Source organism: Vanessa cardui, chromosome 10, assembly GCF_905220365.1.
Source record: "Vanessa cardui chromosome 10, ilVanCard2.1, whole genome shotgun sequence".
NCBI lineage: Eukaryota > Metazoa > Arthropoda > Insecta > Lepidoptera > Nymphalidae > Vanessa > Vanessa cardui.
In genome coordinates, this window is record NC_061132.1 from 11,990,383 (window position 1) to 12,015,246 (window position 24,864).

Here is a 24,864-nt window from a genome sequence, read left to right on the forward strand (position 1 = left end):
ACTTTGGCAGTAAAATTAAAGGGAATGTAACTATTTAAGTTGAAAAGATATATAAATAAAGATATATTAATAAATGACTCTGTACAGTCGGGGTAAGAAAAGGTTCGTCACCTTAAGATCTATTTTCTTGTGATCAGTATGAGCGATAATCTGCTTCACTGAGAATGACATATTGCGACGAAATGTTTTGATGTTTAGATTCAAAAGGTACTAAGAGTTTAAGACTTGATAAAGGAATTAATTTGAAAACTAACGAAAGATTTCTTAATCCGACTGTAGATAGGAGAGCTATTAACAAATCGTTTGGGATATTCTATACTTTATCGCATTGGAATAAGCTATAGTTTCATTTAACTTAAAATATATCGTTAATGATTATTTTATTTACAATTTAATAATATGAAATAAATTTGGTACCAATTTTGAAATTCATACTAATCTTATGGAGTATAATCTCACATAATCGTATCTGATCTTTTAACCGACTGTCCAAATCTCATTTAATAACTCACCCTGTATTTATGTGTGCGGAGAGCCTAATGATTGGCACTTTTTTATGGATAAATTTAATGTGTAATTAATAGGTGTCATTAATCGCTTGGCATAATAGTTAAGTCCAGACATCTTAGGAGTTCATCTAAGTATTTGAGATACTCGTCTATAAACTTGTAAAAAGTTTTATTTTGGACTCCCTAAAACTTGTCTCAAAACTTGCACATGGTTTATACAAAACATTACGTAAAACATAGATTTTTGTGAACTTTGACAATTATTACTATATGTAGGTTTTTAGAGAAGCTTTGAGATGTCAAAATAAAATGTTCGTACAAGTTCATAGATGAGTATCTCGAATTGCGAGATACGTATCTAAATTCATGTAGGATGATTGGATTAAAGATTTTTTGAATAAAACATCTATTGGCACACCTTGGGAAATCCGAGTCGTATGACGTTACGGAATACGGCTTGACATTTTCTTATACCATCATGACTCCACCCTTACACGTAACGAGAGTAGACGTACGTTACGTCTACGGGTCGTGTAACATATACTTCGTTGTAATAACCATATTATACATAAACATAATTATATATTGGTTTTGTATTATCATAAATCATATCAAAAACCATAAATCTTGATGTTCCTCGTTTACTGCTCCGTATTGAGGTTTTTTTTGTACTATGCACCGATCGATTTTAATCTTTTAACAAAAATGCATTTACATATGATATATTAAAATTTCATAGTCCATTGCGTCTCTCATAGGCCCTTTCAACACGAGGCTACAGAATCAAACGTTAATGGACCTTAAGTGAAAGCAAATTCACACTTGACCGCTTTTATACAAACATCTATTATTGTAATTTCAAGCTATCAGATTACTAAAACATGTTTCGTGGTCAATTACATTAGGTCAGTTTGGTAGACTAATTAATTAATTAATTAGTGATTAACTGCCGTTAATTTGATCTTCACAAACAGCTTGATTGTTGATTGGTCGGAATGTTATTGGATCGTAACGTTGCTGTATATAATTTGTAATTTGACGCTTCAATTAGGTCAGAGAGTAATATTTATTTGATTTTTATCAAAGTGTAAAACGATTACAGTTAAAGAATCTGACTATCTGTGCCCGCGACCTTGGACGCGTTTGAATTAAAAAAAAAATTGTACTCTAAGTTGCTCCTTATTATATCAGTTATCTGCCAGTGAAAGTCCCATCAAAATCGGTCCAGCCATTCCAAAGATTAGCCGGAACAAACAGACAGACAGACAAAAATCGTAAAAAATGTTATTTTGATATATGTACTGTGTATACTTATACATATACACACATTGAGTAAAAAAGGGCTTTTTAATATTACAAACAGACACTCCAATTTTATTAGATGTATAGATAAAACGACGAATGGGGGAACCTTGTTCAGTTTAAAGAAAATTAGTGTATTTTTGCTTGTCACTATGCGTATATACGACCTTTTAATTTCTTACTGATTTTGATTATGTAAATGAACGAACTTTACTTATTTTGATACGGTTGTTTATACCTGTAAACTTTAGTGTACATCTCTGATCTCTTGTTTACAGTTCTCTCAAGTAATAGAGAGAAGCTCGATTCGTAAAATATATTTTTTTAAATTAATGAGACTCAAATTATAGGTGCAATATTGGAACAAAACTGTATACGAAATCATTACACCAGGGATGGAATTTTATTACCTTCAGCAATAAATTCTTAACAAATACTTATTACTATACCGTACATAAATATACAAACTATCTTATACGAAAATAAAATCAGGATTGGAACAGCAGTCGCTCTTTCTATCTGGATTCTCCTTGGCACGTATCCACTTCCCGTGACAGTGTGGTGCCACCAGCGCGTAGAAGCGCGTGGTGTGACCACTCACGCCGTGACCACCACATCGCCAGTTCAGGTCGCGTCTGAGGGCTGCTGCTTCACACATCACGCAAACTGTACCACCTAGTAACATTCACATTATATTAGGAATATCGGAATTATGGTTCAGCGGAATCATTTCTAACACTCGTTCCATTATTTACAACAGAGAAAGCCTAATGGCTAGAATTTATTGAACTGCATCGAAAACATCGTGATGAAACCATGTATATCCAACTGGTAGAGCATCTTGGAGGAATAAAAAGTCTAAGGCTTAAGCAGTAGCAGCATTTCATATTTAATTACGTCCTAAATGCATAAAATAATGTGAATATCTCTTTGGTTTCGCGACCTGGCTTAAGAGGTTGCAGAATTCTGCATTCACAACCAAAACGGACCAGTACTTTTTGCATTTCAGAATTGAAGAAAACAGCAATACTCTAATAGCCTAAAAAGTATATCTAATTTAACAAGCAGCCGAGCCCATTCGTAAATTAAGCCTTAACTTCCATTTTTACCCATTCTCTTAAATTTACATTATTTTACCAAAGTTATCACATAAGAGCCGAGATGGCCCAGTGGTCAGAACACGTATATCATAACGAATAATTGCGTGTTCAAACCTAGGTAATGACCACTGAATTTGCATGTACTTAATTTATGTTTATAATTCTTCTCGTGCTCGGCGGTGAAGAAAAATATCATAAGGAAACCTGCATGTGTAGAATTGGAGCAGCTTAGTGGTCTAGGCTTCTAACCTTCTCCTCAAAGGGAGAGGTTTAGTCCAGTAGTGGAAAATTAACAGGCTGTACAGTGTACATGTATCATATAATATAACTTAATATCAATGTACCTTCACGCAAGGGCTTGTAATCGGAATCGGTGTGACAGGCTTTAGACACTTTCGTTACTTCAAACTGTACACAATATCTGTAACAAACACATACATTATAATTATAAATATATCTAAAAATGGCGAGATAGCCCAGTGGTTAGAACGCGTGCATCTTAACCGATGATTGCGGGTTCAAACCCAGGCAAGAACCACTATATATATGAGCTTAATTTGTGTTTATAATTCATCTCGTGCTCAGCAGTGAAGGAAAACATAGTGAGAAAACCTGCATGTGTCTAATTTCATCGAAATTCTGCAACATGTGCATTCCACCAAGCATTGGAACTCCTCCTCCTTAATGGAAGAGGAGGCCTTGTCAAAGCAGTGGGAAATTTACAGGTTGTTACTTTACTTTTTTTTAGAGACTTACTTTATTTTAAGACAAAAAATTGCCACACGAAAATGAAGGAACAAGTCGAGCACTAATAATTATTTAAAATATTTTTCATTCTTTTGAAGGATGGAATGGAATACCATATTTATGGAGTGAGCAAATTTTGAGCAAACAGAGAACGTTACAGATATAATTGTATCATTGCTCGATTACTCAAATATCTGCCCGCATTATCATCAAAGATTATATCAATACCGTCCATCTGAAAGACTGATAGGATCTTTATTGGACATATTTATAAAAGGGATCGCCAAGTGCTAAGAACGTTTGCATCTTAACCGAAAATTGTGGTCTCAAGTCCAAGAACTATTGAAGCATGTGCTTCATTTTTGTTAGTAATCCATCCTTGGTGGTGAAGGAAAACATCGTTGGATAAAGTTATTAATTCCGGGATATTTACCATGTTTTGTTCATGAAATTTCACAGTCTCACAGTCTCGTGAACAAGACATTCGTAGATAATGTCGAAATATCGAGCTCCACCGAATAAAAATAAAAAACATGGTAAATATTCCGAAATTAATAACTTTAGTAATAAAAATAACCATGGATATTTAAAAGCTTATATCGTTAGAATACCTGCATGTGCCTTATTTCAATGAAATGCTACATTGTGTATCCATCAAACCATATTGGAGATGCATATAAACTCCAAATCTTCTTCTCTTAAGTGAGCCCATCAGTGAAATATTATACTAGCGGCAAGATACGATGGCCATTTTGACACATTAAAAAAGTGATGTGAAATGTAAATTTATTATCGATATAATATATTCAAATCTTTGTTTTTATGCATTAATTTAATTCAAGTTTTTGTTGCAAGTATCTAATTAAAAAGGTTTAATAAAAAAAATATAAAATAAGTTTACGTAATATATTCGAACGAAATCAATTTAAATCAAAAAATGGAATTAGAATGAATAACTTTATAAACACATTACACACAAGAAATAAATTGATGCAAAAAAGAAACGGAAGAAGAGAAAAGAAAGAAAATATATAATTTATAAAATAGATAAAATATTTACTGTTAACACAAATATAACACCGACTACGAGGTCGAGTGTGAGAGTGTGATGTACACGTTTACGAAAAAAAAAAAGTTATCTTCGCGGTACCCTAATATTTGTAGTTTAGAAATCACATTCGACAAATTTTATGACTAACTGGACGTCACTATTGACAATAAAGAACAACAATTTGCTCCTTTGATGTAATTATTTATTAAATACGAAACTTCATGAGCGGGCAAACGTCAAAACGGCCATAATAGCGTCCCTCTACTATAGCAGCTACTTTATATAAAAATAACAAATTACAATAGTAACTCATGTCTGTAAAGAATATACCTTCTTTCGAAGTTACTAGAAATTTGTTCACATATTTTCCTGTCCCCATAAATTTGTTAAAGTAGGTTTTATTGGATGAAAAGTATTTCATGCGATTACTCACTCTCTATGTGAATTGGATTCTGGATCGTCTGGGTTCCTCAAGCGCAGGTTCTTTCTGATGTCGACAGTTTCGTTCGAATGCCGGCTCACTGACAGACCTCCTGGCAGAATCATCGCTGATTCCTCTATAAACAAATAATTAATGGTTAGTACTGATTTAAAATGGCCATTAAAAGTTATATTGCATGATTGGCATCTTGTTAAGGTAGTAAAAGAGAACTCTACAGAAGTATCGAACCATAAGTAATTCCTAAAAATGTAATCGATAATTATTCATTACAAGATTATGCAGAAGATAAAAAAGCGTGGATTTAAAACGTGATGACTTCCAGGCAGGATAAATTACATACATATATAATTATAATTAAATAACATGAATGTATTTTTAAATGTCGAAAAAGAGTAACTACTAAGTTTATTGCCGGTTCTTCTCGGTAGATTCTACGTTCCGAACCGGCGGTAACTTCACTCAATATAGTTGTTAAATAACGATTCAAAAGTGCTTGTAAAAACTAACTTAAAAAAAGTATATTTTGATTAATATTACAATATGTCTTATTCAAGATATTTTTCAAAAACTAATGTTAGCATACATTTCTTTGAATTAGTCTTACAAATATAAATTCAGAATTATTCGTTGAATTCAAATTTTAAGTGAGTTCTGAAATGAATGGTTATGTTGAAAAGCACGCACGTACACACAAACTCGTTCGAGAAGCTATCAATTTATCATCATGCTTGAAACGTGAGTGAACCAGTGTAATTAATTAATTACACCTGTCATTAGAGTCTTCGTCTACAACATCGGCTATGTATGAAAATATTCATGTGTCTTACTAAGTCAATATAATAAATTAATAAGTATTACACAACATCACATGCATTACTCTTATCCCAATGTAAGTAGCTAAGAACTTGTGTTATGGAAAATCAGACGGTACCACATACACCCAGACCCAAGACAACATAGAAAACTAATCATCTTTTTCAATATTGACCCGGCCGAAAATCAAACCCTGGTCTTCGGAGTGGCGTATCCATGAAAACCGGTGTACACACTATTCGACCACGGAGGTCATTAATGTGTATGAACAGTCACTTGATATTGATGGTAAATGGTCACTCTTATATTAGAAAAAGTCAGTCGCTAATTTTTTTATGTCATTTGTGAATGCGTTCTTGCCAAATATGTAGTGCCATATATACTGGTAATCTGTAATGGTATCGACTTATAATCATTCCACAATAAATTTCTCTAACTATATAGTTTTAACATATACGTTCCAAGTAAAGCTCCCTGAACTATTCAATCGATCAAGGATGTTCAACTATTTCTAGACTTCTATTTACGTAGACGAACGGACAGCGAACTAATCTAATTAACACGATAAAGTAGGGGGAGAGGGGAAATGATGAGGTATTCTCGCTGATAAATATTCGGACGTGTCTATTTAGTAGAGAGTTCGTAGTTAGTTTCAATGGACGCTTATAAGAGTTTTCTGTAGACTTGTCGATTATGACTGAAAAAAGTTGGCTGAATGGCAAAAGGGCCAACTTATGATGATTGGTCACTTGGAGAATTGCTTTGGACGAACCAATTCTCATATCACCAATGCACCAACGTTGGACACTAAAATCTTATATGCCTTCTGCTTGTTACACTGGCTCACATTTTAAACTGGAACACAACTATTCCAATGCTGGTCGGTGGAAGAAATATATGATCAGTGATGGGTTGCTACCCAACCTAGGACAAAGACTTACTACCAAGTTAAATATTTTTATGACATTATACGTCTTGAATGTTTATTTAATGCAATATCTTTAACAATTGTAACTGCTGTTCTCATAATTCTCAATAGTGATGCTTTCCCAAACAGTGAAGAAATTACGATATTAACACAAAATATATCTCGCATGTTAAGGGTTGATTGTCACGTGTTAGGCAAAAAAGTAGCGTGTCCTTCCTTGAAGTTAAAGTTTGTGCCATACCAAATTTCATCAAATTCGGTTCATTGGTTTGGTAGTGAAAGAGCAACAGATAGACAGACAGAGTTTCTTTCAACAAACAACAACAAAAAAACAACAACAGCCCGTAAATTCCCATTGCTGGGCTAAAGGCCTCCTCTCCATTTGAGAATAAGGTTTCGAACATATTCCACCACGCTGTTCCAATGCGGGTTAGTGGAATACACATGTGGCAGAATTTCTGTGAATTCTGTCACATGCAGGTTTCCTCACGATGTGTACCTTCACTGAGCTTTGCTGAGCACGAGATGAATTATAAAGACAAATTAAGCATATGAAACAGCGATGCTTGCCTGGGTTTGAACCCGCAAACATCGGTTAAGATGCACGCGTTCTAACCATTGGGCCATCTCGACTCGAGTTTCTTTCAAATTTGTAATATTAGTATAGATGTTATGAATCCAGTAACCCAAAGAAACAATTGATTGCTTGTGTGAAAAACGATATGGCTGGACAGAATATTGTTTATGAGATGACGTCAAACAAAGATGTATAGAAGAAGAAATGCTGATTCGATCCCAAGTTAAATTGGGATAAGGGAAGGAAAATGAGATGTTCTGAATCAAGTAGAAGAGCTAAAAGTTAATTTCATCTCATTATTTTTAAGTTTCTTGAACATTATCTCAACAAAAAAAAAACACCACAAAAACAAACGTAATAAACTTATTTGTTGATATTTGTAATCTTTTATCTTTACAAAGAGCTAACATTCAAAAGAAAACAAAATTTATCCTTTTGTTCCAAATGAGTAAGCCTATTAAAAATTTAAGCTCATGACAAAAAAAAACAGTGAATAAAAAGGTATATACATCAAAACAAGATAATATCTAAGATAAAAAAACGTGAATTTAATATTTGGTGATTTATAGGCAAGATATATATATATATATATATATATATATATATTAACTAGCGACACGGCCTGGCTTCGCACGGGTGCAATACTGATACTAAATATACTACAGAATTTGTTTACTTACGTCACATAATAAACTTCTAAAATTATCGAAGATTCTTTACTATATTGTCCATGTATTTATTATATACAAAAACCTTCCTCTCGAATCAGTCTATCTATTAAATACAACCTCATCAAAATCCGTTGCGTAGTTTTAAAGATTTAAGCGTACAAAGGGACATAGGGACAGAGAAAGCGACTTTGTTTTATACTATGCAGTGATTCAATTGTACTTTATTGACATACTCCGTAATAAAAATGGTTTAAAAACGTAACTACTAAGATTCTTGGCGGTTCTCGGTAGAATCCACTTTCCGAACCGGTGGTTCACATTTAATTCAATATTGCAATGTGACGGTTCAAAATTACCTCTTGACGGCTCTTATGACCTACTTGAATGCAGAATGTCCTCAAGAAAATTTTGGTCAGAAAAAAGAAGTTTTTTAAGCTTTTCCTTAACACAACAACAACAACAGCCTGTACATTCCCACTGTTGGGCCAAAGGCCTCCTCTCCCTTTGAGGAGAAGGTTTGCAACATATTCCACCACGCTTTTTCCAATGATGGTTGGTGGAATACACATGTGGCAGAATTTCTATGAAATTTGTCACATGCAGGTTTCCTCACGATGTTTTCCTTCACCGCTGAGCTCGAGATGAATTATAAAGACATATTAAGCACATGAATCAGCGGTGCTTGCCTGGGTTTGAACTCGCAATCATCGGTTAAGATGCACGCGTTCTAACCACTGGGCCATCTCGACTCAAAATGTTTCTCGGTGAACATGTGTATTTTTCCGACGTTCATTACCTCAGAAAAATTGCCAGTGATAAAATCTTTCGATAACACAGGCAGAGCCAAAACCATTAGTTATATTAACTAACCAAAATAGAGAAATATTGACCAGAGTGTATATACGAATATTTATGACGACGCCTCGGACAGCATAGATATTGATGCTCTATGTCGCCAATTAGTGTCGATGTGCAACTTAGTGGATAGCAGACAAACCTCCGAGTAAATACATATACATATATGTTCTACATATATTCCAACATCCAAAGTAATCGATCATTGTCAAAGTCTATGTAATTTATACAAGCAGTTGCTTAATTCAATATTAATTTGCCACATAAAGTCTTAAATATTGTATTTTATTAGTATTGGAAATAACTTAACATACGCGTAATAGATGGCGCTAGTATACTGAATCGCAGTAATTTTCGCTTGCTTTAAAATCATACTGATTTTGCTTTGCACTTTCGACCACTAGATGGCGTTGTACTAATCCTAGATAGCGCAATAGTTTTGTTTATTTATTCGTACAATACATTTATTTACTTTAATAAAATTTCAAGTTTTTAACAACAGTATAATGTTTATTAGTACAAGTATGGACAGTTGTTACCCGCGGCTCGGTCGTTTTGAGATTTGTTCGTCAGTTCCTTAGAGTTTAGGTTTACTTCGTACAAAATTTCTTCATAATTGATTCAAAATGGCAATACTTTTTTAAATTACTAGGCGGTATGGCTTTGCGCAAGCCAGTCTGGGTAGGTGCCACCCACTCATCAGTTATTCTACCGCCAAATAACAGAACTCAGTATTGTTGTGTTCCGATTTGAAGGGTGAGTGAGCCAGAGTAAATACATGCACAAGGGACATAACATCTTAGTTCCCAAGGTTGGTGGCACTTTGACGATGTAGGGAATAGTTAACATTTCTTACAGCTTCATTGTCTATTGGTGACGGTGACCACTTACCATCAGGTGGCCCACATGCTCGTCCGCCAACCTATACCATAAGAAATACATTCATGTATTAAATTACTTTATATGATACGTACCTCGTAAAGGAATATCACTGTCCGGTAGACAGCCGTGGTGCGCTTGGCATGCCCGGCGCTGCACGAGCGAGGGACAGTGGCGACCACCATGCGCAGGCGCCTGCATGACCCGTCTGCTCCTCACCATGCTGCCGGACCCGCATGTCGTGTCGCAATCTGACCACTCGCCCCATCCTGACACCACGCAATCTAAGACTGAAAGAAAATCTGTTCTTTTAATTCCTTTATCTCAACTATTTTGATTTACGAATTTACTAACTTAATCAAAGTATAACTGTATGAAAGTTACAAAACGTGACCTAAAACACACAAACCGTCATCACCCCTCATGGGGATAAAATAGGTTATTTTACCCCCACCAGGAGTGAATTGAAAAGGAATAAAGGAAGAAATTGTAAAATGCAAATAACTGGATATATAGGAGTAACTTACAACAACAACAACAACAACAGCCTGTAAATTCCCACTGCTGGGCTAAAGGCCTCCTCTCCCTTAGAAGAAAAGGTTTGGAACATATTCCACCACGCTGTTCTAATGCGGGTTGGTGGAAATACACATGTGGCAGAATTTCTATGAAATTTGTCACATGCAGGTTTTCTCACGATGTTTTCCTTCACCGCCGAGTACGAGATGAATTATAGAGACAAATTAAGCACATGAATCAGCAGTGCTTGCCTGGGTTTGAACCCGCAATCATCGGTTAGGATGCACGCGTTCTAACCACTGGGCCATCTCGACTCTATAGGAGTAACTTAAGCTACATTAACATATATTTTTTTTTTAAATTCAAACGTGTACAAAGTCGCGGGCACGGTTAGTATGTATATATAATATTCCCTGAGTTATGATAATATTTTGTTCAATTATATACAGTAAGCGGATGAAATTTCTCGCGAGGCAACTTTGTGAATAAATGAAGATTAAAAAGTAATATACTTTGCATCGTACTTCTCGTTTCTGTGGTAATGTTTGAAAGACTTAAAAACAGGTGTAACAAACAATAAATCAATTTCATGAAACCAATTAAACTATCTCAAATTCGTACGTGTTTACCATAAATTTGAATTTATTGACATGTTTACTTTTATTGTCGTATATTATAATTTTAGGCAAAGGTAAATTCATACAGCCTAGTTTTCAATTTAAATGTTAATTAGTCTAAATATATTTAATATATAAGTGAGCCGAGATGGCCCAGTGGTTAGAACGCGTGTATCCTAACCGATGATTGCGGGTTCAAACCCAGGTAAGAACGACTGAATACTCATGTGCTTAATTTGTGTTTATAATTTATATCGTAGTCGGTGGTAAATGAGAACATCGTGAGGAAACCTGCATGTGCCTAATTTCATAGAAATTCTGCCACCAACTCGCATGTGAACAGCGTGGTGGAATATGTTCGAAATTTTCTCCTGAAAAGGAGAGGAGGCCTTAGCCCAGCAGTGGGAAATTAACAGGCTGTTGTTATTGTTAATCTAAATAAATTCTTATTTAATTTATTTTCTAATATTTTATAAACAGACTGTATATAACCATCGTTTATTAATAATAATATCACTTTGAAAAATATAAACAATAGAACGCTTTCATATCAAAAATCAAAATCAAAATAAACTTTATTTAAGTGGGCTTTTACAAGCACTTTTGAATCGTCATTTAACAATTAAGTGAAGCCACCACCGGTTCGGAAAGTATATTCTACTGAGAATAACCGACAAGAAAGTCATTAGTTACTCTTTTTCAATATTTAAAAAATACAATCATATTAGTTAAATCCAATATATGTACCTATGTAATATATCCTGCCTGGAATTCAACAGGTATTAATTCTAAGTTTTTTTGTCATATATAATATAACTGAGACAGATAATGTGTGGCGGGCTTTAAGAGGCCATTAGTCAACTGGGCCCATTATGGCGGGGTTTATGACGTTCTCATGGAGTGCGAGGGTATTTGAGGAGTTTTATAGCGAGAATAAACCTGTTGAAAGAAGCTCGCCTATGAAAAGGTGTTACGCCGGATTTTGCTTTGGAATTTTATGTTGGCAATAAATTTATAACGATTCAAATTTAGAATTATTCATATCTCACATACATAAACGTCTGAACTACAAATGCGACGGTGATTCTGTCTGTCTGTCTGTCAAAGATATTTGATTAAATTTATAATTTCGTAACCTTATACGATTAATGTTTTACACATACATACAAATATTTATACATGTTCGGTAAGATTAGGTATTAGTTACTTAAAGGATTTAAAAAAAATGATTAGATGTTTGAATGATATGATTATAAAATAATATGAATATAATAAATTAGTTCTTTTTAAAGATGCCAAAGTAAATGATTAGCCTTTAAATATCCTTCTTCTGCGTAAAAGCCTTCTTTGAGGTTATTACGATGTTGACCTTTACTGCCAAGCACGAGATATATCTACACATGTAATAAAATTGGAGTGTCTGTTTGTAATATTAAAATAGCCCTATTTTACTCAATGCATATGTATGTATACACGGTACATAAACCAAAATAACATTTTTTACTATTTTTGTCTGTCTGTCTGTTTGTTCCGGCTAATCTCTGGAAAGGCTGGACCGGTTTTGACGGGGCTACAATAATATATTTTTTTGTTAAATTCAAACACGTATGAGGTCGCGGGCACAGCTAGTTATAAATAAATTAAGTATATGAATTTTCTAGTGCTTGCCCGGGTTTTAACTTGGAATCATACATTTAAATTCATTAAGTATTATTTATAAATTGTCATAAAATTAAATTACATTAATTTAGATACTGATGTACATAATGTACTTTTGCCAAATTTTGTACTACTTTTTTTATTAATTTCCTTAAAATAACGAATCATTGGAATAATACAACCGGTAGCTAATTCTATGAGATCGCCGCTGCGAAAACACAGAGTAATTAAATCAACAAGCTCAGTCTATACAAATAAAAACACATTTTTATACAATAGTACATTTTGCATTTAAAGTGAAAATTTTCGTGAGAACATTTAAGCTCACACTGGCAACACAATAATTACGAGTGAAAAATAAAAAGGTTCCATTTTTAAACGTGTACCATGTGGTTTTGTCGCGCCATTGTTATGATGAAACAAAATGGCGTCCGTGTTGCGAAATGCGCGCTCATGTCACACAAGATTGTAGTGCCTCCTTTTGCGGATTTTACTCAGGAATTCGGTCGAGAACATGTGATATTATTATACTTCACGCCACAAGAGTACAATTATTGCATAGACCGAATCTAGTTCCAAAATATAGCAGATTATTTTTATGTGTCCAAAACTTATTTTTAATACATAAAAATTTTAACAAAAAGAAAAACCGAATACACTATATTAAAACAAATGAATATGCATTAAAAGTATTCAACATATTTTTAGAGTCCTTCTAAGTAAAATGAAATGAAAAATATTAGACTACTTAAAAGTCGATGTACGATTATATAACGTAGTTATGGTTATTGTTATATTTAGAGCCGGTGTCAAATGTGCGTGTCCGGTGTAAAATGAGACCACACGGGAAGCACTAGCTTTCAAACAAAAAAAAAATCGGTCCACCCAGTAAAGAGTGAGGTAACAAACATAAAAAAGTACAGACGAATTGATAGCTCCTCCTTTTTGAAGTCGGTTGAAATGCTGTTGATTTTCTCGCATAGAATATGAATATATTTACAAATTAACTTAAAATACTATAATGATTGGTATACTAGGTCTTACCTCTTTCTTTCCAAAAAAGTAGCCTATATCGTTTCTCAGGCTCTAGACTATTTGTGTACCAAATTACATTTAAATTGGTCCAGTAGATTTGGCGTGAAAGCAATACAGACAGAGTTACTTTCGCATTTATAATAGTATAGAAGTATGGATTGGGGGTGACGTCATCAAAGTGGGTAATTACCTCTAAGACACGACAGATGTTACATATCAAGAATGTTTAAATAAAAGATGGCGGATCCATTTTCGAGATTGTGTTTTGTTTATGATTAAACACTAGAGGTAATTGTGAGCTAACATACAAACGTCGACTGAAAATTGATCACTTTTCAGTAAGATATCACCCACGCTTAAACTAAAGTAATATTAACGAGATGCAACCGGAGGACTTTGATTTCTAATACCGGAACACAACAATACTGAGTGTTGTTTGGCGGTAAAATAACAAAAAGAATGAGTGGGTGGTACCTACCTAATCAGACGGGCTTGCACAAAGCCCTACCACCAAGTAAACCATATTAATAATAATGTCAACAACCTTCGTAGGTATAGTTTACGGCAATTAACAGAAAGATATATAACCAATCCTGCATTCACAAGAAGTCTTGATTTTTAGTTTTATTATGAAGCCTAAACAAAAGAAATGATTAATTTTATTATGTAGACACTAAGCGTATCACGTAGGCATTGAAACGTAGCGCTACGAATAATGATGAAATTAAATAATAAGCTAAGAGTTATTCCCTCTCGTAGTTTAGAGGTACTAGGCTTAAAAAGAGGTTGTTTTATCGGCGTAGCTGGTATGATATGTTAGGTTTGATTCTATTTCAAAACCGATTTTGATTTTTGGCAATTTTAGTATGGCTTTTGTCATTCATTGGAAATTTTGTTTATTATGTTAAAATTATATAAGGAAGAAACTTTGTTTTATTTTTAGGTTAAGATTAAGTTATTTCAAGACTAACTTACTATCATCCAGTAACATATATTCACTCCAGGGAATTAATATGAGCACTTCTTCTACTGTCATTACTTGAATCTGCTTTGAGGACAGGGCTTAGGGAAATAAGATACCAATGTAGGGTTCAAATATAATAGACAGTTAAGTGGATTCCTTGACAAGTCAAAATACAACGAAAGAAATATAACACTTATTTCTTCACAGTATAAATCAAAGTCGCCTCAAACGCCCTGTGCGCTTAGATCTTTTAAACTATGCAACGGATTTTAATGCGGTTTTCATCAATAAACATATTCGAGAGAAAGGTTCATATGTATTATACATGCATATTATAGTATAGCAAAATCGAGAATGTCAACTTTCATAGCCGGAATAAAAAAAATCTTTTTTATATAGATTGTTATTGTACCATTCTTATTTTGGAAGGCTATCATACACAACAAACAATCAGTAAGCAAAATATTACCCAACTTATCTAGTCGGTGAATTGAAAGAAAGCATGGTGGTACTTTTGTTCCGAAGAGTTTTCAGCACATTCGCTGTTTTAATATTGTATACTTTCCGAATTCATGGTAGCTTGATATTTACCTACTTGAATAAACAATAATATGTAACGATTTATTGCCTACAAACCAGTGTACCGACTTAAAAAGGTCAGTTTGTTTTGATAATGTGGGAAGTGACGGGACCGAGAAAAATTGACTTCTTTAGAGGAGGCCTTTACCTTCACCTGAGGATTCTTGCTAAAAATACTATATATTGTGAAAACCAGTATGTATTAACTTTCCTATTCTTAATAGTCATAATCTTTATTTTTTCGAAATTGTACTTAAAGCAGCACTGTGCAAGAAAGAAAAGGTATTTTATTTTCATTTGGAAAGTAGATTCTAATTCAATTTTAAATTTCATTGCGCGTATTGCGAAAATTAGTTAAATCGATCCAGTGCAAGCCCAAGCATATATTGCATCCATTACAATATAGACAGATATGTAGATATCAACATATATTCGTATCAGCTTGTTTGAATTAATGCTTTGAATTGTAATGTAGATACAGCTTATTGGATGGAACATTATAATCAACAAGGCTATTATAGAATAAATTAGAAATTGATATTGAACTCCAACGTAACGTGTGTCGCGAACACATGATATTAATAATTATTTTGGTAATACATAGGCTCACTGCGTTTATATCTTTGTCCAGAATTTATGTTGGATAATTAAAAAATTATAAATTTAAAATTGGAATGCGATTGATTGGAACACGTTCTATTTTAGTTTTTACTAGTTTGAATTTTATTCCGACGTATGAAAGCGGATATTAGGTGCCTTTTGTCATTTTGTGTACCGATCATTGCTCTCGATCTCAATTCGTAACAAACAAACTCAATTTAACATTGATAACATTAATTGGAACTGATTTATATTATCTGGATTGTTCATACTTTAGTTGATGAAAAAGTTGGTTTGGCTTTTTCTTTAAATCACGCTATCACTGTCATAAGTTAATATTTTATCTATATTTTCGGTTAAATATAAATTGAAATGTCCTAGTGTAGTCCAGGCATTATATACAAAAATATTAGACTACTTAAAAGTCAATTTACGATTATATAATGCAGTTATAATTATTGCTATATTTGGAGTTGGTGTCAACCGAGAAAACCCTATAGTATATCCCTATAATATATTTCTTACAAATTACCTTTTATACGATAATATACTGTGTTAATCAAGGGGCTCGTATCGCTTCTTACTTTTGATTGTTTCTTTGACGCCGGCTCCAAATATAACAATAACTATAACTGCATTATATAATCGTAAATTGACTTTTAAATAGTCTAATATTTTTCATTTCATTTTACCTAGGAGGACTCTAAAAATATGTTAAATATGCAATTATTATTATTACTTTTTAGTGCATTTTTATTTGTTTTAAAATAGTGTTTTGTTTGAAGTCGGTTTTTCTTTTTGTTAAATTTTTTATTTATGTTCATTTAGATTCGGGAATAAAAAAAATTTCTCGCAAAAATCGCCATTCCATTCTGTAATCATGTCTCTTCAAAACGCATTGGTTTCCTGTATCCTGCAGACGCTTTAATTACATCGACTAGTGATAACATAATTATTGTCTCATCAAGGAGCCACATAAATCATTTTTTTATGTTATTGTTGGCGGACGAGCATATGGGCCACCTGATGGTAAGTGGTCACCATCACCCATAGACAATGACGCTGTAAGAAATAATAACTATTCCTTACATCGTCAATGTGCCACCAACCTCGGGAACTAAAATGTTATGTCCCTTGTGCCTGTAGTTACACTGGCTTACTCACCCTTCAAACCGGAATACAACAATACTGAGTACTGTTATTTAGCGGTCGAATAACTGATGAGTGGGTGGTACCTACCCAGACGGGCTTGCACAAAGCCCTACCACCAAGTATAAATAAATCTAATTTTTATTTAATAAATGTTTTTTTTTCTTAAGTTAAGAAAAAAAAAACATTTAATTTAATTTCAACTTAAGTTGTATCGAAAAGTGTCGTCCTTAGACATAAAATTCTTGACGTAAATTGTATCAAAAACTCTCAGTGTCATTCTTAGACAGTTTAATAGAATCATTGCATCGCCTTATCAATTTGAATCTATAAATGATCGATGTCCTTCTGACCGATATTCTCCTCCCAAAGGAGAATACGCAGGACATAATAATATAGTGCATTCTCTATTCCCTCACTCTGAACTGGATGGCAAATTCAACATGACCGGAAAGACTTCTGAGGTATACATATTAGGTTGGGGAAAAAGTCTTTTCGCATATAGTATGTATGAACTTGTAACAAAATCTCTTTGGCTATACTATTTGCATCTGGCTGGTTTTGGTATCATTAAAAAGTTTTAATTTTAAAGAAGGCACTTCCAAATTCAAATTAGGAATTTGTGTGATTTTCATTTGTTTTTGTTGTTGTTAAAATGAGTGAATCTAAAGAAGAAATTCGATACATTTTAAAATATTACTATAAAAAAGGTAAAAATGCAACTCAAGCCGCGAATAAAATTTTTGATGTTTATGGACCTAATGCAGTATCTGTGAGAGTAGCGCAAGTTTGGTTTAAGCGTTTTCAAGCCGGAAATTTTGATATCAAAGATGCATCTCGCTCTGGTTGCCCTGTTACGGACTAATAAAATTGATGCCATTTTTGAAAAAGTGGAGCAAGATCGGCATATTAGTAGTTACGATGTAGCTGAAGAACTGGCAATTGACCACAAAACGGTTTTGACTCATTTGAATAAAGCTGGGTACACAAAAAAGCTCGATATATGGGTGCCTCATGAACTCACTGAAAGAAACTTAATGAACCGTGTACTCATTTGTGATTCTTTATTACGACGTAATGAAATCGAACCTTTTTTGAAGAAGCTGATAACTGGTGATGAAAAGTGGATCACATACGACAAGAACGTGCGAAAAAGATCGTGGTCAAAGGCCGGTCAAGCTTCACAGACTGTGGCAAAACCCGGATTAACTCGCAACAAGGTAATGCCGTGTGTATGGTGGGATTGGAAGGGCATCATTTATTATGAGCTGTTACCGCCCGGCAGGACCATCGATTCAGAACTGTATTGCGAACAATTGATGAGATTGAAGCAAGAATTTGAGAGAAAGCGGCCAGAATTGATCAACAGAAGGGGTGTGGTTTTTCACCATGACAACGCTAGACCTCACACATCTTTTGCCACTCAACAAAAATTACGAGAGTTTGGCTGGGAGGTATTAATGTATCCGCCGTATAGTCCTGACCTTGCACCTTCAGATTTTCATCTGTTTCGGTCTCTGCAGAATTCCTTAGGCAGTGTCAGGTTAACATCACGAGAGGACTGCCAAAACCACTTGTCGCAGTTTTTCGATCAGAAGCCCCAAAATTTTTACAGCAATGGGATCATGTCACTACCAACAAGATGGCAAAAAGTTATGGAACAAAATGGCACCTACATACTTTAGTCAAATGTAAATAAACTATAAAAAAAAACTTTTTGAATTTTTATATAAAATACGAAGAAACTTTTTCCCCAACCTATTAGTACGACACAACTTAGATGTCGCATCGGCAAAATTCGTAAAACCGATCACATCCGAATTGAGTACGCTATCCCAAATTATCAATATTTATTTCTCATGCGAATATGTTATTTGCACAAACGTAATAACTTGTAATATCACATGACCTAATTATATTAGTCAATTTGACGCGTCGATTTACATGCACTTGCTTTCTCTGACGCGTGAATCTATAGCGACGAACAGCGTCGAAAGGCGCGATAGGGAGCTATTTCTATTGGTTGTGTAAATCGGCAGTAATCGGTTTTATTTTCATTCCATTGCATTTTCCGATGATACATCTAATTTGTGTAGTACTATACAAGCCTATATATATACACATACACGCACACATACATAATGTGTTTGTGTGTCATTGTTCCGTTTAAAGTTGAGATTTGGACATTGGGTGATAATTAAATCTTTAGTAAAACAACTTATTGCTTTCACTTGTGACAGGAGGGTTTCATTTTTTGGCCAGAATTTCGGAATTGCAACAAACAAGAGAATTGCTACCTACTGGCATTCCTGGCACCATTCATGACTTGTTATTATTATTATTTTTTTAACTTTTTTCATGCTCTCGTTTTAACGAGGTTTTATTCTCCGTTTTAGCGGGATTTTATCCAAACAAAAACGGACTACCTAATCACTTGATAAAAATTTCCGCACAATCCTACATGTATTCAGAATGACTGCTTTCTGTAATAAAATAAAAGTGAGTTTGTTATTTAAAGCATATTTTTCAATGTTATAGTAGATGGTGATAGAACATTTGCCGGGATTATTTTGAAACGCAATTCCTTTTATTTTTGTGTGATATTGTATCTTGTTACATTAAAAATTATTTTTGTAATTTTAACTTTTTTTTGTTCACTATATGAAACGTCACAAAAGTGTCAATTCGCTAAAGCGTGCCGTTATAGACTGTCAAGTATAAGTTGGCGTTCCTGTGGCAGCACCTGCTGCACCTTTGTTTTGCCACTTTTTTGTTTATTTTACTAATATCTCCCTAGAAAATAAATCTCTACGTCTCATTTTTAATAGATTTTGGGTAAGTTTTCTTAATAAGGGTAAATAAAACAAACAAGATATTAAATGAACATTAAAAATTAGTACATGTTTTTGCCGCACGCCAACTTACACTTGACGCGCTATAGCTCATTTTCCACTTCCTATATATCAGTGTTGCTAGCCAAGGCCTCGATGCGATTGTATTAAACAATTGTATAACCAAATTGTTTTTATTTAAATTCACCACCAGCAATAAGGCAATAGTCTACTTTTGGAACTATTGGAAAATAAAATAAAATTATCATTTCCAGCAACCAATTTATATTTTCATTTGTATTTCATTGAGGCTTTAATGAAAGTAATTGTTATGTAAATAAATGCTATTGTTTTAAAATTATTGCTTGAATGTTTTCTTAGTATTCTAATGCTACACTATGCTAATGCGATGCTATAAAGCGATCTAATGACCTTTGTTATGACCTTAGAATATCCTCGAGATTTCAGTTCGAGGAACAGAATCTACTTTTAGAACTTCCTAGTTATCAACCAGAGATATTGCATTTTATTAACATGAATAATAAATATTAAACTTGGTCAATGCTTTTTGTTTATGGTATCAGTAGGTGGAAGAGAAAATGGGCCACCAAATGGTAAGAGGTTTCCAACCAAAAACTTATTAAGCAATCCTCACCACCAATATTCGGAACTAAGTTGTTTTGTCCCTTGTATCTCTACACTGGATCACTTACCCTTCAAACAGTAACACGACAATACAAAGTATAGCACAACGGTAGATTGCATGATGAGTGCCAGAAACGGGTGGTACCTACCCAGACGGTTTTGCAAGAAACCCTCACCAAATAACGTTAAATGACATAGCTTTTTTTTTCTTTTTTTTTTTTTTTCTCGCTGGAAAAACGCTTTACGCGCTTCCCCCACGTGATGGAAAGTGGGGGGGTGTGTGGGACTCCCCGGAGCCCTGAACGCCGAGTACGCCCAAGCACACCGGGTTTACCCACTAAAAAACCAGCGGTACCCTCTCCGTCTTTCGGCGGACGCCACGGGATCGCTTACGCATGCTACCGTGACGCCCTGACGGTCGGCCCGTCTATACGGGCCTCCAACAGCTAGGGGGGATTCCCAGGGTACTGGGACCCCCCCTGGTCCCTACGGCGCCTATTGAGGCGGAGGGAGAAGGTGCGCGTAGCGCCTTTTCCTTCTCCCCGGTCGTCTTCTGCGGAGCGAGTCAGCGGCGGCATTCTTTTCCCGCTCCCGCTCCGCTGCTTCCTTCTGCGACATGACACTTTCGCAGAAGGAGCGCATCTCCGACCAGCACATCTCGCTACCGAGCATGGCGTTGATAACGCTCGACAGCGAGAGGTCTCCGCCCATACTTGCCGTAAGGGTATGCCTCTGGGGCCCCCACGCAGCACACTCGTACAGGGTGTGGTACGCCGTGTCCACTGGCGCACCACACTCGTGGCAGGAGGGTGACTCCTCCCGCCGCGCTATCCCGTGCAGGTACTTACCGAAGCACCCGTGTCCGGTAAGTACCTGCGTCATTCTGTACGACAGTGTGCCGTGCTTCCTCTCGACCCAGCGACTCAAGTGGGGACGGATCGCCTCCACTGTCGCTAGGCCCGCCGAGGGAGACCCCAGATCCTCCTGCCATCGGGCGATCAGGGCTTGCTGGGCTAAAGCCCTGATCCGCCCGACCTCCGCCGACCCCGGACGGTCGCCGCGGTCCCTTGCCTCGACCCGGAACCGGTACACTTCCGCGAGCACCTCCGCCTGGAGCTCCCAGGGCGGATCACCCGCGAGAAGTGTCGCCGCAGTCCACGACACCGTACGGTACCCTCTGATGCCTCTCACCGCTATGACCCTCTGCGGCTTTCGCAGCAGGGCCCGATTTTTAGCGGTGAGGGCGTCTATCCAGATTGGGGCACCGTACAGCGCCATCGACCTCACTACGCCGGAATAAAGACGCCGGCATAGCGACCCCGGCCCCCCCACATTCGGAAGGAGGCGACCAAGAGCGGCGGCGGCATTGATGAGCCTCGGGCCGAGATGAACAAAATGCTGCCCGAAGCTCCATCGTCCGTCCAGGATCAGGCCCAGATACTTCATCTGGGCCTGCACTTTGATCACCGTCCCGTGGACGGTGATACTCGCCCCTCGTGGGGGTCCTTTCCGTGGACCGTGGAAGAGGAGGGCCTCTGTTTTGGATATGGAGACCCTCAAGCCCAGCATTCCCATGCGGTCCACGGTGAGAGCCGTTCCGACTTCGGCAAGGCGAGCCGCCTCCCGGAAGTCCCGTCCAATCGCCGTGACGAGAGTGTCGTCAGCATAACACAACACCCCCATCCCGGGAAGGACGGGAGCCCGCAGGAGCCAGTCGAAACCGACGTTCCATAGAATTGGGCCGAGGACCGACCCCTGTGGAACGCCGCAACCCACTCGATGCCGAACGATCCTCCCATCGACCCCCGCCCAGAGGACCTCCCTGTCCTGGAGGTACGCCTCCAGCAGTCTCCTCAGATAGGTCGGCACCCCATGGTATCGGAGTGCCTCCCGTATCGTCTCGAAAGGGAGACTATTGAAGGCGTTCGCCACGTCAAGCGACACAGCCAGGACGACCTGCCCCCGGGCCACCGCTTCCGTCGTCCGAGTCTTCAGGGCGTTCAGGGCGTCGACCGTCGACCGGCCCGCCCTGAATCCGTACTGCGCCTCCGAGAGACCCGGACCGACCTCCTCGAGGTGCTGAACGAGACGGGCTGCAAGGACCTTCTCGAAGAGTTTTCCCGTCTCGTTCAGCAGCACAATTGGCCTGTATGCCGAAGGGGAATACAACGGCCGACCTTCCTTCAGCAATAGGACCAATTTCCCTTCTTTCCAAGGCTTCGGAAACTGCCCGCTGCACAGACATTCGTCGAACAGCTCCCGAAGCCTTGCACCTAGGTATTCCAGGGTGTCGCACAGAATACGCCCTGGAACCCCGTCCGGACCCGGCGCCGTCTTCCTGGCCCTCAAGCGGCCGAGGGCCATCTCCATCTCCCGCTCCGTAATTAGTGGTGGAACCACTGCGTCTTCGGTCACGGAGCAGGGGGCCATCTGCGGAGGGACGTGCTCGCCTGGATGGGGGAAGAGTTCCCCAACCAGGCGAAGGAGGAGTTCCGGCGGCATCGTCTCGGTGACGGGGGCGCCTTGGGTGCGGAACTTCCCGCGTACACCGCTGTACGGGCGCCCCCACGGGTCTCGATTGAGACCCGCCAGAAGCTCCTCCCTGGCCTTCTCCTTGGCCTTGCGTATCGCCAGCTGCAGCTCTTTTTTCAACTGACGATAAGAGTCCAGCAACTGTCCCTCCAGATCCCTGTCAAGGCCGTTGCGTCTTCGACAGCGGACGTAGGCCCTCCGTGCCCGACAGCACGTCGCCCGAAGGTCGGCGATTTCGGGCGACCACCAGTATACATGCCGGCGCGGAACTCTGCGCCGGGTCCGAGGCATGGCCGCATCGCAGACTTCCTTGAGTGAACTGCGCATGCGGCCTGCCAGCTCCTCTGCGCTGGCGCCCTCCCTCCTCCCTGCGGAACCCCACCGCTGCACGATTGCGGCCTCCTTGACCAGCTCTCGATCGACCTGGCCGAGAGACCACCTCGGCAGCGTGGTCGGCACCCTCTGGGGTTCCGCCGGCCTGCGAGAGGTGGAGATCTCAAATCGGATGTACCGGTGATCCGATAGAGTCTCCACCTCCTCCTCCACTCTCCAATCAACCACTCTGCGTGCTACGACAGGAGTGGCGAACGAAACGTCCACCACGGAACCCCCGTTATGGCGAACGCAGGTGTGAACCTGTCCCCTGTTGAGAAGGGACAGGTTGGAGAGCAGGGCCCACACCTGGACGGCCCTCCCTCGCGGATTCGTGACAGGGTTACCCCAGGCACGCGACTTCGCGTTTAAGTCGCCAAGAACCATTATCGGTTTCGGCGACTGCCTGGCCACCGCAGCTCTGACCAAGCCGAGATAGATCTCGAACTCAGCCAGGCTGCGGTTAGGGGAGAAGTCCGTCCCGACGACGACGTACTCTCCCCACCCCACGACTACGTAGCCCGAACCCCTTTCGATGATCGAGAGGGAGGGGCCCGTACCGCTCCTCGTGAGGACCGCCACGGTGTCGTCCAAGTCCCCCAGCCAGTGAGGTAGGGGAGGGACGAAGTAAGGTTCACAGGCCACCGCCAGGTCTACCTGCCACTCCGCCATGGACTGCAGTAGAAGATCCTGAGCCGCAGACGATTTGTGTCCATCAACGCCGCACCGGTAGCAAAGGCTTCCTCGTTCCGCACTGAATGGGCAGAGCATCCTTGTATGGCCTAAACCCATGCACTTGTAGCAGCGCAGAGGGCGCTGCTCAAGCACATACACTCTGGCCGAGCTCCACCCAACTAAAAGACGACCAGTGTCAGCCAGCTTTTTTGCCGCAGTTATTGGACAGGACACGAAGACCATACCCATATAACCGGGTCCTCGAGAAATCTCCCCACACCTTACCGTTTCAGCGGGGCAACTCCCCTCGCGAACGACTGCGGCAATAATTTTATCTTTAGTGACGGAGTCGTCTAACCCCGTCACCTTGATGTCCACCTTTCTTATGGGGCGAGCAACGTTGGCCACTCCATCCAGCACCGTACGGAGCTTGTCGGCTAGTTTCTCTGCCTGTTCCGTCTGTGCTTTCGGCAGCTCCAACACTCTGGCCCCCGTCGCTGAGCGTCGAACTTTGAGCCCACCATTGATCCCAAGGTCTTGGAGTTTTACGCTCTGCTCAGCGCGCTCCAAGACCTGAGCATACGTGATGCCTTTCTGCTCCGCTTCCGGCTGCAGCGTTAATACCACTGCAGCTGTACGAGGCGCGGACAGCTTAGGCTTAGTTGCTTGTCCTGCCTTAGGCACCGTAGGCGCAACTGTGGTGGTTGCAACAGTCGGAAGGGAAGCCTGCTTTCCCTTCTTTCCCTTTTTAACCACAGTGGACCAGGACACCTCCTGGACCATCTGCGGCGGAATTATCACCGACGTAGGCTG

The 24,864-nt window shown here is 38.6% G+C and overlaps 1 protein-coding gene across 1 annotated transcript in view; it reads right to left on the minus strand.

The window, feature by feature from the left end:
- Nucleotides 1-2,040: 2,040 nt before the first annotated feature.
- Nucleotides 2,041-24,864, minus strand: part of LOC124532941 (somatomedin-B and thrombospondin type-1 domain-containing protein) — a 75,660-nt gene continuing 52,836 nt past the window's right edge. The window contains exons 3-6 of the mRNA XM_047108073.1: nt 9,970-10,164; nt 5,143-5,266; nt 3,256-3,332; nt 2,041-2,486 (exon numbers count right to left, since the gene is read on the minus strand). Of these exons, the coding sequence (XP_046964029.1) occupies nt 2,284-2,486; nt 3,256-3,332; nt 5,143-5,266; nt 9,970-10,164 (599 nt within the window). The 3' untranslated portion in view covers nt 2,041-2,283. The remainder of the gene's footprint in view (nt 2,487-3,255; nt 3,333-5,142; nt 5,267-9,969; nt 10,165-24,864) is intronic.